General features: G+C 37.4%; 1 protein-coding gene across 4 annotated transcripts in view; it reads right to left on the bottom strand.

Annotated features, from left to right (window-relative positions):
• nbas (NBAS subunit of NRZ tethering complex) overlaps nucleotides 1–15,953 on the bottom strand; it is a 377,838-nt gene extending 361,885 nt beyond the window's left edge. For all 4 annotated transcript variants that reach the window (XM_061929010.2, XM_061929012.2, XM_061929011.2 and 1 more), the window contains exons 1-6: nucleotides 15,801–15,953; nucleotides 13,141–13,192; nucleotides 13,005–13,041; nucleotides 8,640–8,717; nucleotides 8,262–8,309; nucleotides 8,142–8,185 (exon numbers count right to left, since the gene is read on the bottom strand). In XM_061929010.2, coding sequence (XP_061784994.2) covers nucleotides 8,142–8,185; nucleotides 8,262–8,309; nucleotides 8,640–8,717; nucleotides 13,005–13,041; nucleotides 13,141–13,192; nucleotides 15,801–15,893 — 352 coding nt within the window. In that variant the 5' untranslated portion in view covers nucleotides 15,894–15,953. The remainder of the gene's footprint in view (nucleotides 1–8,141; nucleotides 8,186–8,261; nucleotides 8,310–8,639; nucleotides 8,718–13,004; nucleotides 13,042–13,140; nucleotides 13,193–15,800) is intronic.
• Nucleotides 15,954–16,634: the final 681 nt, after the last annotated feature.

Below are 16,634 nucleotides of genomic sequence, written 5' to 3'. Positions count from 1 at the left end.
AAATATTGCTTATGGCATCTACTTGTGTCACGCCAGGGCAGGACTTTGCAACCTGAGGCTCTGGAGCCACATTTTATCCCTCTGTTGTGGCTCCTGCTAGTTTATTCTTGTGTGTACTATAGTCACTACGCTGTCCCTTAAGGCACCGTCATGAGTGTTTCAAAGTTCTGCATCAGCAATTCAATTCTAGGGCCAGTGTTTTCTGGTGAGAAACCATGACACTTAACTTGTCATGATTTAGCTGTTAGCTTCCTTTGTTGCTAATAAACAATGGCAATTAGAAAGGGATTGAGTTTTATTGGAACTGGTGTTGTGTTGCAATACTTTTACAAAGGTGGGCAGTATGCCTCATGGCTGAATTGTATCAACATGGGACAAGTACTAAAAGCCAACCAATTACAACCTTTGCCGCGTCGCTGCTGCCCAATGTTTGACTTTTTTTAGGCGTGCGTTATGCTACACAAGAGGATTTGGAGGGGGAAAACAGAGTTTGCTTTAGCGCAGCTCCATAAACAAGTTGTAGATAAAATAGAGCAAGGAGAAACATGGGGAAAAAAAGATGTGTGACAACCAGTGTTAGGCATAATGCCGTTAAATAATAATAGCGTTATTAACGCAAACACACACTTTTAACTATTATGGGGGAATAATTAACAACGAATCAAAGAAGTGATAATCACAAGGAGAGAGATGCAGCCATCAAAGCACATTCAATCCCTGTATGAACAATAATTACTTTTTAAAGTAATTTTCATAACACTGGTGACAACACAACAGATCATAAAACAAAAATCCAGCAAAGTTGGATCTAATTGTGAGGGAGAAACCAGTTACAAAATACTATAAATACGAGGTGGGGGAGAACAAGACAGGAACGTAACGTGACAATACATTCAAGGGAACTGTATATGTAGCATTAACTTCAATATAGTGATCAAATAGTTTTGTGGCTCCAAGTGGGGTTTTGATTTGTTGGAAAAGGGCCCAAACGGCTCTTTTGATGCAAAAGGTTGCCGACCCTTGCGCTACAGGAATTATGCTTTGCATTACTTGACAAAATAAAGACATATAAATAGTAAAAACATTATTTGATCAAAAATCGGCAAAGAGAAGGCCAGAACATGAACGTGTTTTCTTCAGCTCAGCAACAGTTCTCAGTCATGGTGGAGGGGGACACTATTATTGATCAAATATTGACATTCAAATTCCAAATTGACGTTACTTAGCCCTTCAAAAGGAATCTTGTTACGGTGCTCGACGTAATAAGCACCATTCTGAAAATATCCCCTTCTTCTTTGGACTCCCCATTTCCATCTTCTTTCACTGAGGCCCCTTTTATACTAAGCCGGCTAAGGTTATCCCGGGTAAATCCCACCTAACCTTATCCATGTCCACACCCACACAATGGTCGTATAAGACCCCCCCACGCCTCCGTCCGCCGGCGCAACGCGACCTAGTACACATGCACAAATAAAATGCGTGCGTCATAGTCACCTCTGACCTGGAAGTGTATCCTTACACCATGGGTATCAAACTCTGTCCCGCGGGCCAGATTTGGCCCACCATGTAATTTCACTTGGCCCTTGCGACGATATCAAATTAACACTAGAGCTGGCCCGCCGATTATATACAGCGGCGGTGCCGCGGTACCACCGCATTCACTGCTAATTATCATACTTGCCAACCCTCCCGGGAGACTCCCAAACTTCAGAGCCCCTCCCAAATATCGTCACGTCTGATTTTCATCCAGTCCAACGAGTGCTGGCCCAGTCACATAATATGTGCGGCTTCTTGCATGCACACACAAGTGAATGCTGCATACTTGATCAACAGCGATACAGGTTACTCTGAGGGTGGCCGTATAAACAACTTTATCATTGTTAGAAATAAGCGCCACACTGTGAATCCACACTACACAAGAATGACTAACACATTTCAGGAGAACATCCGCACCGTAACACAACATAAACACAACAGAAGAAATACCGAAAATCCTTTGCAGCACTAACTCTTCCGGGACGCTACAGGGTGTGTGTGTCTGGGGGGGGGGGGGGGGGGGGGGGGGGGGGGGGCTTGGTTGTAGCGGGGGGTGTATTTTGTAGCGTCCCGGAAGAGTTATGAGTTATGTTGTGTTACGGTGCGGATGTTCTCCCAAAGTGTGTTTGTCATTCTTGTTTGGTGTGGATTAACAGTGTGGCGTATATTTCTAACAGAGTTAAAGTTGTTTATACGGCCACCCTCAGTGTAACCTGCATCGCTGTTGATCAACTGTGTGTTGCATTCACGTGTGTGTGCGTACAGAAGCCGCACATGTCTTGTGTCTGGGCCGGCACGTTGTTAGAATGGATGAAAAGTGGACGTTAAAGGCAATGCCTTTAAGGCACGCCCCCAAGACTGTGGTCCGGGTGGACTACGAGATATAATGACTGATGAACACCTTCGTTCGATAATGAAGCTTGCCTCAGCTCAAAGCCTGAACCCCGACATTAATGAACTAGCATCCAAGAAAAGATGGCAGGTATCTGGCTTGGGCACATCAGATTAGATCAGTGTGTTGCAAAATGAGCAGTTTAAAGTCCTGAATGTTTGGTTTATTCATCGTTATTTTATTTTCAAATTTATTAGCCTGTGGAAAAATGTTGATATTCACCTCAGAAGGCTGCAAATAGAAAAGAGGCATTCAATTATTATTTTTTTTTAATTGTATTTGATATGCCATTGATATTTTTTAATTATTATTATTATTATTTGAAACTCGATTTTGCGTGTCACTATAAAGTTATATAAGCCTTGCTTGTTCAATATTCAATGCAAAACTTGTTTGGGTCCCTGTTAAAAGGTTAATTTGTTCAACCTTGGCCCGCGGCTTTGTTCAGTTTTAAATTTTGGCCCACTCTGTATTTGAGTTTGACACCCCTGCCTTACACTGTGATTCAATGTAGCCTATTGCCACATTTCTTTTAACAGTAAACCTTGCTTGCCTCACCATCAGCAGCTGTTAGACTGGCCCTATTGTAGTGAATCACACCTGAGCCATCATACATGAATCATATCTTTAATGGACATGCGAAAGTAAACACTGTGATAAAGAACATTTTACAACAATCATAGATATCTGTTCAGGACACTGTGTTTGTAGGCTGAAATTGGCGGTCGGTCGTACTTGACGGCCGCAACCACTTCATGGCTTCACAATAGTTACGGAGTACAAAACTAGACGTTAAATAATCGCTCGACATACATCGCGGACAATAACTAATAATAGTCTGCTTTGCCAGTCCAAATGTATTCGCTGTTTTTTGTAGTCTGTTGTCTCCCCTTTGACAAATGGACAAAGTTTTTCACTAAGTAGAATCACAGCTGACCTGGACATTCAAAAGTTATCTTGCCGTTCAGCTGGCACAACACACTCGTTGACAAACATATCTTACCAGGCTGCCGTTCTTCAGGGTCTTATCCAAAACCGTTGCTCAACCGTCTATGTTGCCATCTGAGATGTGTTGTATCAGAAATAGCTGCAATTGCGCGTTTGCTTCTCTTAAGGTATTGTTGCGTCTGACCAGTATTCCCTCTCAGGGAATTAAAGTCACTGGTCAATCCCAAGTTCTTTCAGATGACAAATATGCAGAGTAAGAAGGACCATCAAGACAGAATAGGAATATTATCAAGTTTTACTAAAGCTTCAGGAGACCGGCCTACACCAATACATTCATATCGGCTTCTCGAATTGGTCTAACATTCAAACGGAAAGAGACACTTCTTGAATACGCAAACAACCCCCACCCTCTCCACAAAGGAATACAGACTCATTGTTTTACTACAGATAAGATATAAGGGAGTAACTCCAACTCCTACATTCCAAGTCTTCAAGGTAACACACACAGTTTACTTGCGGACATAAAGTGAAAAAATAGAAAGAGTACACATGGAAAAACACTAGCTGATTTAAACATGACTATGAATAAATAAAGAACTCTTAAACATATAAGCATTCTCCACAGTATTCATGTGCAATTTCCACATGGGCATGCCTGGATGACTCGCCTCCATCTTTCTGACGTCACTTCTTCTCCGAAGTCCGTTTGTAAACGATCAATGAGTCCATACAAAGCTGAGAGCCGGAGATTCAAGAAATAGACGGTGCACTTACCCGTTTAGAAAATTGTCCGAGGAGGGAGACCTTAAACGCTGGTTTAGTGTGGCTGAAATTGGGCTTAGGCTAAATAATTATTCGTTTTATCCAGCTTAGTGTAGACATAACCTGAGAGTCCAACATGCAATCCTTTCATCACCATATTCATGAGCTAATTAGAATGACCATTTATGGATGATTTTGGGAGGAGTAGTGGGAGGACATCAGGGTTAAACTCTTCTGCGCACAATATTCTACAGGTGTGATTTATAATGAGAAGAATGCGTAGAAATGTGTGCATCATGCTTTGATAGATCTGAATTTGTTTGCGTACAATCGTACACACATTCTGAGGTTTTTGATTACACAATGTTTAACGTTGGACTACACGCACACTTTTATTAATAAGGCCCCATGAGAGGATGGCTAGTGCTGCCAGTGGTGGAACTTCCATGCGGGCACGAGGGCACTCGCCCCCTTGTGATTTATTGTTCGGCTCTTGACGCTGTCAGTCAAGCAGTTGTTACCCTCTATTCTATCCCCAACTAGATTCAAAAATAAAACACAGTATTTGTTTTGAATATGAGAAAACTAAGTTTGAAACAAAAAAAAGGGACTTTTTAATTTGAAGTTTTTAAAATAGGATGTGACAGTGGTCGACTGCAGACAAGACACTCCAACGGAGTTTGTGTAAATTGTGAAGTGTTCCAGCCTCAGGTTAAGAACAGGGTGATCAGATATCCCGCTTTGTGCAGCACGGTCACGCATTTTAATTACTTTTCACACGTCCCGCAAATAGAGACGCCCCATGTTGCTAACAGTCGGCTTCTCGTTTTGAAATGCGTGTTTTGTAAAACTAATCTGGCACTTATCAAGTGAAAGGCACGGTGTGGACAAGGCAGTGAGGGGCAGGCTGTTTATTCATTGTCAATCAAACTTGCACACCCACCAACAAGAAGTATGCAAATGAGGTCAGTACGGCAGCGAGCTATGGAAATGGGAGGAAAGCACAGCCTGTACAGCTAAAAAAAGATAAATGCAGCTACAACAAAGGCTGGCAAACTGTCACAGTTTGGTGAGCGTTGCTTGCAGCGTGAACCCAAGGATGCAGAGATAGTAAAGGGCGTGCAAGTAAAAGTATATTTAATGGCAACAGGGAGGTGCATAGGAAGCAGACTATTAAGTACAAATTTGATCCAGCCTCAAGAGGCAGGTGACACTTGACTATAAACCCTCTTGATTAGCAAACAGGGACAGGTGTGTCCAATGATCGCCAATCACGAGCATGTGAGGAAAACAGTGCTCAGAGACAGGAATAAAGTCACTGCATGAAAGCACACAAAACAGAAAGTAGAAACTAGAAATAAGAGCGCTGGACCGGAACTAAAACACCGAACACAGGAAAACACAAACATGACCAAACTGTCAGTTCCAAGCCTGTAAAATGTTTGTTTGAACATTTGATTTGTTTGAGAAACTTTCTGTGATGCAATGAAGTTTATTCTGTACTATATTAGTAATGTTTGATAGCAGAACTAAATGTGAGAAAACGACAAGAGATCGCATTAGTTTGTGTTCTTTTGTGGTTGTTATGCCTAAATATAACTATGAACAAATAAACTAACGTCATGTTAAGTCATAGTAATAAATATTGTGATTTTTGGTTCACTCCACCATATGTTTGTTGTCCACTGTCAAGACAGAAACTAAAAGCTTATGTTGTTGTGCAGGAAAGTCAAGTGCTTTATTCAACACAGATGACCACATTATGGCGTCTTTGGTGATATTTGTTAGCATCAAGAAAATATCCTTAATAGTATTAATAAACTAGAAGAATAAATCTCTCGTAGGCTCAACAGCATATACTGAACCTTGATATCGCTAGCAAACATTGCTGAACAACAGAGACATTTATAGTTAAATAATGGGACAAAATATGAAATTCACAGCATAAAAATAACTGCAGACATGAATTGTAGATGAGACTAATATTTGTAGCAGGAAATCAACTGCAAACAAACGTATCCTTTTTCTCATTAGCGTCACGATCGCAGCAGCACGGCACACGTCAATCAAATACCACTCCATCCAGCTGTATAATCACTCGCCATACAACAATAGATGATATCTGTCTATTACCTGACACCTTCTATGTTAGCTACTTCTCTTTGTTTTTAATGTCTATTTTCTATTTTCTGCTGGATTTACTCTCTATTTTATGCTGCAGCTGTCACACATACTGTAATATTGTACATGGTAATTGTTATATATTGTATATATGATATAGACATAATATAATATAATATATCAGTATATACAATATACTGTACATATATTAGGTAAATATTACGTATATATGTTATATTTTATATCGCTATATTTAGTCTATTTATACCTGCATTGTCCTTTCCATCATTACACTTTCCATCATTGTAACTGAGCTACTGTGTGGAACAATTTCCCTTGTGGATCATTAAAGTTTGTCTAAGTCTAAATATGTTACGTACCAAAGCAGGAATAATTTGAATTTTGTTTTTCACAGATTAATGCTTATTTGTGGACCCCTCCAGATGAAAATACATGATTTGTCTCCAATCTTTTCTTCTCTAAATCAGTGCGAGCAGTAAAGTCTTGATGATGATGAATGGTTTAAATCTTTTAAAAATATTTTTTCTTAAGAGTTTATAAATCCACTCCATTCTATTTAAAATGTATTTTTTCATGATCGCTTATATATTTGCCTCCAAATCTTACATAATACACCCAAATTTGCACTAAAGTAAATAAACAGTAGCCTAATGGGAGTCTAGACCATCACTTGAAACCTGAAAGTGCCTCTCAGTCATGCGATTTAAACCCAGAAATAGGAGAAGCAGTTTCATTCATTTGTTTTATTAGTTGAATTAGTTATAAACAAACAGTGCATGAGAGTTTTATGCATTTTTTAAATGTTTAACTTTTTCATGTGAACAGCTGTTGGCTACAAAAACTAATTTGGTATTTTCAGGCATGTGAGCACCCTTTGATGAAAAAGAAGAAAATTGACAAAAAAAGGAGGAACATTTCTATCGTCATGAAATGCTGCCACACCCCAAAATAACTTTTTTGTAAATCAAGTCTACATTTCCTGCAATTGGGTGCATTTCTATACTATTTTTTAAATTTTAGATTTATTGTCATTCACCAACCTCCTTTGGCTGTCTTTTTGACACATGTCCCATGTAATGTACCAGAGAATTGTTTTGTTTTTTTGTAGCTCATTTACTAACATTATTATCATTGAAAATGTGATGTAAAATTATTTAACATGCATGCAACAAACTCAGAAATCGTTTCCCATTTGGCAACTCTATCCTGAAGCCACGCCCCCTCTGGTAATATTCTTCCGGTGTTGTGACAACTGTTTACGTCAGTCAAGTCAAAAATATACCTTCTCATTGGCTATTAATAAATACTGTAGAACTACAACTGGTTTGGAATTAACAGTGTTCGGATTGTAATCATCCAAATATGATTAGCAGCAAAGTAAAAAGACGTCAACTTCTGTTATTGTTAGAGAGTTCCTGTCGGACAGGTTTTCATGGGACACATTTCCCGTGTGGTGTGTTGTTGCGCTGAGAAGACACAGATGTATAGATACTACCGGTACTCGATTGCTAACAAGAAAACAAAGTCTGAATGTTATTAAAAGAATTAGGTACTTCTTCGACTCCCGTCCTTACACACTACAATATTTAAATAAAAAAACCGGGAAGTGATATTTTGACACAAAAATTCATGTTTAAAAACGCGGATTTCCACGTTTTCACAGACATTTCACATGCCTGCATTTTGTATACATGATAAATACATCATTGTTTTCTATATAATTCATGAGCACTAATTATTAGCACCTATTGGTCTACATATTGAATAAGTAATTTTTAGATGCCCCCCCTAATTTTTGGGTTGTACTACCTTGTGCCCCCCACCTCAAAATAGTCTGCATCCGCCCCTGAGTGCTGCTTACCTTGACACTTCCCAATGACTGAGCCAAAGTCATCTCTTACAGACCTGAAAAGGAAAACATAATTAAAAAAATACACTCAGACTGATTACATTGTTATTGACATTGTAGTTATGTAATTACCTAATCTCCACACACTGGTCCTGAACCACAGCCAAGAGTTTGCCGTTACTGTGATAGAAAAATAAATAAAGAGATGTTAATGACTGAAAATGAAACAAATGTATCTCAAATTGCACTGTATGCGCACAAGCGCCATTTTAAAACTGCTTCAACTGTTAAACACAGCAATGGGAATACAAAAAGTGACAACACATACTCAGGATAAACGCCATCAAGCTTGTAAACTCCAACTAATGGATGGTAGAAGCCTCAATTAATGCGTTTGAATCGATTAACAAATAAAAACAACCATTTTACTCGGCTTTGTGTGGCTTTAATAAGTATAATTAAAAGATCAGATAAATATGTGTGTGCCTGTGCGTGTGCATGCATGCGTACCTTGCAAGCACCAGCTGCCAGTTGATCTGCTTATTCGCCAGCCGGAGAAGACCGTGGGGCAAAGACGAGCTGGTGGGGCTACAATTGGCAGCATCAAAACAGTCAAAAATGGACAGCTTCCAAATCAGCAACCCAAAATCTCAATATTAACAACACTGCAATTATAGTTATGTATTTGTATTAACAACACTGCAATTACAGTTATGTATTTGTACAGCACAAATTATTGTGAGCGTTATTCAGATGATAAGTTACTACAGTGTTTGATTTATTTTCATTTTCATTAATTATGATTGATTTTTCTGATTTTAATTTGAAATATTTTATATTTTTATTTTTGCCTTCTTTTAATTTTCTGGAAAGCACTTTGAATTGCCTTGTGTATGAATGGTGCTCTATAAATAAACTTGCCTTGTCTATTTCCATAACAAGTCATTTTGATTCATAAACCTCACTTTTATTTCTTAAGTATCATAATTTTATCAAATAAAACAATATTGTAATATTTTTATTTGATTTTATATTTTTAATTAACTTGTATACGGGTGAAACTGGGATTCGCTCAAGCAACCCGCCCGAGCCCCCCAAGCCCTCCGCACGACCCTGAGAGGGACAAGCAGTAGAAAATAGATGGCTGATAGTACATTAGTACGAGCTCTAACCGTCTCTTTATCGGCACTAAACCTGCCGAGTCATACCAAACACTATAAAACTGGGACCCATTACCTCCCGGCTTGGCACTCAGCATCAAGGGTTGGAATTGGGGCTTAAATCTCCAAAATTATTCCTGAGCACGGCCACTGCTGCTGCTCACTGCTCCCCTCACATCCCAGGGTGTGGGTCAAATGCAGAGGGTAATTTCACCACACCTCGTGTGTGAATATCAGTGGTACTTTAACTTTAAGCTTAACAATTCCACGTCAAGCCACCAGAGGCCACCAAAGACAATTAAAAAGGGCTAATGAAAGAGCGGATTCATTTTCAGCCATGGAGTGGAATGCCTGAGACCTGCCCACCTTCGATCACGACTGACCTATTTATTAAAATAATGTATGTAAAAAAACTTTAATGCAATCTGCTGTAACATATTGTAATTGTGTGTATTTTTATAAAATATAATCCCCAATTTAGAGCAAATTAGGTTTTCATCATATTGTAGGTTTAATAAAGGTGACTTTAAGTGCAAATGGTGAACAAATAAGCATTTCCCTAGACTCAACTGCACCTGTATCATAAAAATCGTCATCTCCAAAGCTTTGGCACATTTGATAGGGGAAAAAATATTTTGATTGTAACATTTCATATTTTAACGAAATACTGTGGAGGTTTATATAGTTTCATCGTATTGTGGGCTTTATATATTTACTAGTGTGGGCCTATATAGACTGTGAAACAGTTATGACATTTCCTACCACAGCACTTAAAGTAACATTAAATTACTTTAAAAAATAAAAAATAAAATGTGCAGCATACTGTATATCTGCACAATTCAATGAAGTTTCATTTATGTAGTGCTGAATAATCTGGCATCATTGTTTACAGTGCATCCGGAAAGTATACACAGTGCTTCACTTTTTCCCCATTTTGTCATGTTACAGCCTTATTCCAAGTTTGATAAAAAGCATTTTTGTCCTGAAAATTCAACACTAAATAACCCATAATGACAAAGTGAAAACATTTTTTGGAATTTTTCGCAAATTCATTAATAATATAAATTCTATAAAAAAAAAGACTATAAAACTAACAAAAATCACATGTGCAAAAGAATTGACAGCCTTTGCTCAACGCTTTGCTGATGCACCTTTGGAAGCAAACACAGCCTCAATTTTTTTTAATACGATGAAACAAGCTTATTTATAAATGGTTGATTATATAGGCTAGTAAGGTAAAGTTTTGTACCGGACAAGCTTGCCACACCTATCTTTAGGCAGTTTCATCCATTCCTTTCTGCAGCACCTCTAAAGCTCCATCAGGTTGGATGAGAAGCGTCAGTATGCAGCCATTTTCAGATCTCTCCAGAGATGTTCAATCGGATTGAAGTCTGGGCTCTGGCTATGCCTCTCAAGGACATTTACAGAAATGTCCTGAAGCCATTACTTTGATTTCTTGGCTGTGTGCTTTATGCATTGTCCTGCTGAAAGATGATCCATCGCCCCAATCAGCGTTCAAGAGCGCTCTGGAGCAAGTTTTCATCCAGGATGTCTCTGTACATTGCTGCATTTATCTTTCCCTCTATCCTGACTCGTTTCCCAGTTCCTGCCACTGAAAACATCCCCACAGCATGATGCTGCCACCACCATGCTTCACTGTAGGGATGGTATTGGCTTGGTGATGTGCGGTGCCTGATTTTCTCCAAACATGATGCCTGGCATCCACACCAGAGACTTCCATCTTTGTCTCATCAGACCAGAGAATTTTGTTTCTCATGGTCTGACAGTCTTCCGGGTGCATTTTGACAAACTCCAGGCAGGGTGCCATGTGCTTTTTACTAAGGAATGGCTTCTGTCTGGCCACTCTACCATACAGGCTTGATTGGTGGATTGCTGCAGAGATGGTTGTCCCTTTAGAAGTTTTTCCTCGCTGTACAGACGAATGCTTTAGCTCTGACAAAGTGACCATCGGGTTCTTGGTCACCTCCCTGACTATTAGAGGTGGGAATCTTTGGCCACCTCACGATTCGATTACGATTCAGGAGCTACGATTCGATTAAAAATCTATTATTGATGCATCTTTAATTTATGTATACTGATGCAGATTTACATTTCTTTTTGTTTCACTAAATAAGCATTTATCACTTGTAACTTTAAAAAAAACTATTCATTTGGAATAAGAAACAGTTAATGAAAATGTGTGCAAAACTGGAACATAAGTGCCATAAAAAAGGAGCTGGTCGGATCTCTCGGTCAGGTGGCTCACTGCAGTCAACCAAATTTTAGAACTGTCTGCATTACTATATTTACAATAAATACATCGATTATCGATTATTGACGTTTACTAGTCGATTCTATAATTGTCCATGTCCGAATTGCGATGCATCTAAAAAAAATGTATTTCCCCTACCTCCCTGACGAGGGCTCTTCTCCCCTGATCGCTCAGTTTAGATGGACGGCCAGCTCTAGAAAGAGTCCTGGTGGTTCCAAACTTCTTCCATTTACAAATGATAGAGGCCACTGTGCTCATTGGGACCTTCAAGGCAGCAGATATTTTTATGTACCTTTCCCCAGATTTGTGCCTCAAGAAAATCCTGTCTCAAAGGTCTACAGACAATTCATTCCACTTCATACTTGCTTTGTGCTCTGCCATGCACTGTCAGGTGTGAACCTTAAATATGACAGATGTGTGCCTTTCCAAATCATGTCCAATCAACTGAATTTACACAGGTGGACTCCAATTAAGCAGTAGGAACAGCTTAAGGATGATCAGTAGAAACAGAATGCCGCTGAGCTCAGTTTTGAACTTCATGGTAAAAAAGGCTATGAGTACTTCTCTTCATGTGATTTCATATTATGTATTTTTTTTAAATACATTTGCTAAAATCTCTTTTTGGAGGTGAAAAATTAATTCATTCCATTTTGGAATAAAACTGTAACATAACAAAATGAGGAAAAAGTGAAGTGCTGTAAATACTTTCTGGATGCACTGTATCTTAGTGCATTTTCATATAGAGCAGGTCAGTGTAGCTCAGTTACAAAGGATGGAAAGGGTAAATATGGAAATGATAATGCAGGTATAAAGTAGACTAAAAATGTACCATAGTAGCAATATAAAATATAACATATATGTAATATTTACATATTATATATACAGTATAAATTATACACTGAGATATCTACACATATTCTTCATGATGGTAAAGAGCCCCTACAATGCTGACAACATTGGCATTTATACTTATTATCATCATCATCATTTTTTTTTATTCCTTTCATGAAAATGCATATATACAAGCCATGTACAGTTGACACTTTCATTGGGGTTTTTTTTGTTCCTTCTACATTTCCATGATCAGAAAGGAGCAGATGGAAGAATACTATTCTTATATTTATATTATATTTAAAATAAACAGAAATTATTTACAATAAATTGCTTTTTAAGTCATATTTCATTCAAATATTGTTTTTTTAATCCTGTGCAGTCTCTAAAGAGGATTACAAATAATGTTTAATCATTATAAACGCCGTTTGACAGTGAATACAACAAATACACCTGTGGCACTTTTTACAATCAACAATTGTAATGATATAATATTAACATGGTACCATTTTATTATATGCACAGATAACTTTTGGTGAACTTATTTAAGTACATGATAATATTTAGCTACATGACTATACAGCTGTATTATAGGAATATAAATGACCTTACCTGTACCACAAATAGTGCAGGATTAATCTGAATGGGCCTGTGAGAAAATAGAATGAATGAACATACATCTGAATGTATTATTTTATTATTACTAAATATAGTATTAGCGTGTCCTTAAGAGTTAGGACAGACTTACCTGTCACTGTTTTTGCAATAATAGAGGTGTTGTGTTCTTTGTTGCCTCGTTGCTGCAAAAATATTGAGTTGAGTTGAGTTGAGTTGAGTTGAGTTGAATTGATTTGAGTTTGAGTTTATTTGGAACGTGCATGCATACAACATGATACATCATAATTTCCAGTTCCTCTATTCAACATGTTCGAAAAGGAGTAGGAAGAACCAGAGCTTATTTAATCCTACCCCTTTTCCTTTACGTAATAGTTGCTAAAGCCCTTGTTCACTTCCTGTTCTCAATTTATTTACAATATACTACATAAGTAGTAACATTAAAAATAAATAAATAAATAATAATGAGCGAAGTAAGTTATATTTCATATGGTGAGAAGAGTAAGATTATCAAGAAAATGAATGGATAGATGAAATAAATCCAGAATGTTTATCATGGTTCTTCTTCTTTGAACTTTGTAAACACTTTAAGTTTGAAGAGTTTCTTGAAGTGGATCATATTAGTACATTGTTTGATTTCTTTGCTTAATCCATTCCATAATTTAATTCCACATACTGATATACTGAAGGTCTTGAGTGTTGTACGTGCATACAAATGTTTTAAATTACATTTTTCTCAAAGATTATATTCCTCCTCTTTTGTTGAGAAGTATTTCTGTATATTCTTGGGTAGCAGATTATAGTTTGCTTTGTGTATAATTTTAGCTGTTTGCAAATTCACTTTGTCGTGGAATTTCAGTATTTTCGATTCAATGAATAAAGGGTTTGAATGTTCTCTATATCCAACATTATGTATTATTCGACTTGAGCTTTTTTTGTAACATCGTTAATGAATGAAGTGTACTTTTGAAGTTATTTCCCCATATTTGTGCACAATAACTTAGATATGGTAACACAGAGAATATGGAGTGATTTTTGGACTAGAGCATATTTTGCCTTATTCATTATTGACATGTTTCTTGCTACTTTATGTTGTATATTTTTTACAAGAGATTTCCAGTTCATTTTATCATCAATCATTACACCTACAAATTTGGTTTCATTTACTCTTTCAATTTCTATTCCGTCAATTTGTATTTGTGTTTGACTTTCCCTTCTACTCTTACCGAATAGCATTATTTTAGTTTTACTGAGGTTTAAGGATAGTCTGTTTTTTGTCAAACCATCTCTTCGTACTACATACTGTACATATACATTCACTGTACAAACATACATATACACATAATGTACATATACAAGTACATAAACATACATACACACATGCATATAATCACGTTTCATCAAACATATATTAACGTTGTTGCCCTCGGGGAAACTGGGTAACACATGGCACACTGACAAAGCTTAACCTATTGTTAAGATTGGGGCGGTATAGCTCGGTTGGTAGAGCGGCCGTGCCAGCAACTTCAGGGTTGCAGGTTAGATCCCCGCTTCCGCCATCCTAGTCACTGCCGTTGTGTCCTTGGGCAAGACACTTTACCCACCTGCTCCCAGTGCCACCCACACTGGTTTAAATGTAACTTAGATATTGGGTTTTACTATGTAAAGCGCTTTTAGTCACTAGAGAAAAGCGCTATATAAATGTAATTCACTTTACTTCACTATTGTTACTATAACAATCTACAAGGTTAATATAGTTGGCTTCTCTTTCTTCCCCTCCATTTATCTGATTTCTTTTGTATTTCAAGTTATCATTATATATATGTATTGTTGCATTTGAACAATTATATTGTCAATAATAGAGGTAATTATTGTTAGTATTCATTACCAATAGTGCTATTTCTATTGGTATTTGTATTGCTCCATTTGTAGTGTAATAATGTTCATTGTAATTTCTGTATTATCATTTATTTCACTAACTGCTTCTTTGCTATCACTTTTACCATCATATTTGTACATATCTTATTTGCTGATGTTGTTCTATTGTTGTTGTTATTGTTGTGTTTGCTGTTGTTTTTGTCTCTCTGTCTTATCCCCCTCTTGTCCCCACAATTTCCCCCTATGTCTTCCTCTTTTTCTCTTTCTATCCCCTCCTGGCTGCACCAAATAATAATATAAACAGAATCAAGTCAAATACAAATAAGGCTACAAGAGAAGTATCTCACACTTCTCTTTTGTAAAGCAAATTTGTACAGCAGATATGGGCATCTACATCAACTATATGGTTTGCCCGAGTAGCTGGACAGGACAAAAAAAACATCTCTTCAATTTGTTCATTTCTTCTGTTATTATTATTATTTGTATTATCTTCTTCTGTGTTCTCTCCTGAACAAAACGCTGTTGTGTCACCCGCGAATAATACTAACTTTAAATCTTTTGTAACTTCACAAATGTCATTTATATAAAGATTGAACAAGTTTGGTCCTAGTATTGATCCCTGCGGTATGTGAGAGTTGGTTTATGCATTCGTTTCAATTGGTTTTGAGAGCTTTTTTGGACGTAATTGCACTTGTATTGATTCAAAACGTGACAAAGGTAGAGAAGCATCCATCAAAGGTTATAGTTAATAGGAGTTTATAGTGAAAATATAAAATGTTTATGCTACGTGGCTCTGCTGGCCGTTGACTCCAACGTTTAGTAGTTCACGTTCCAAAGGCGAAAATGAAAACAATGAGGGCAGAAACATTGAAATAGAAAAGTTGGGCATGAGAAGTGAATTTATAGCCAACTAACCTGCGTGTCAGTCTCGGGCGGCCATTCGGTAATAACAAGCAAATCGTATAAAATGTTTTCATCCTTGCTTGCAAGCAGGCTATCCTCCGCCATGTTGACTACGGGAGCCAGTTGTCAACTGCGTCGACGGCGAATCGTGTGGGACAAACTAAACAGGCCGGGAACTGCGTTTTTTTAATACTCATAAACTTGTGATTATAAAAGGCTATCAGTGAATGGGTGAAAGTTGTTAATCGATTTAAACTATTATACAAACATCGGGTCTGGTTCAAATATAGAGATGAGGGTCTTTAAATTGACTTGCTGTTGATTTGTACTCTGTCTCAAAGTGTTAACATGTGCTCAATGTTTCCTGACCATTATTGCTATTAATATTGTTGCTATGTTCATTCTTCCTACATTGTTGGTACAAATTATTGTTGCAGTGTAATAATTATTGTTACCTGTGGTAATGCCACCATGATACAACATTTGTATTATAATCCTTGAACAAAGTAACAGTGTAACTCAATATATTAATCACTGAATGGAGAACTGGGGGTGGGAATAAAATAAGTTATCTTCTCACTCCCTTTCAGGCAAAACTGGATCACCACGCTTACATACTGTACAATACCTTTTGCAATGTATTAATTTATATTATTATGTGTTGTCTACCTTGTGCTTTTTTATGTCATTGCCTGAAATAAATGAGTAAATGAAAAAAAAAAACGGAGAAAAAAAACGTGTTTGAATATGTGTGTGTGTGAATGAGTAATATGATGTATTATGTAAAGCGCTTTGGGCATGATTGCAGGTGTAAAAAAACGTTATATAAATACAAACCATTTACCA

Source organism: Nerophis lumbriciformis, linkage group LG34, assembly GCF_033978685.3.
Source record: "Nerophis lumbriciformis linkage group LG34, RoL_Nlum_v2.1, whole genome shotgun sequence".
Classification (NCBI taxonomy): Eukaryota; Metazoa; Chordata; class Actinopteri; order Syngnathiformes; family Syngnathidae; genus Nerophis; species Nerophis lumbriciformis.
This window is presented reverse-complemented; position numbering and strand designations above follow the sequence as displayed.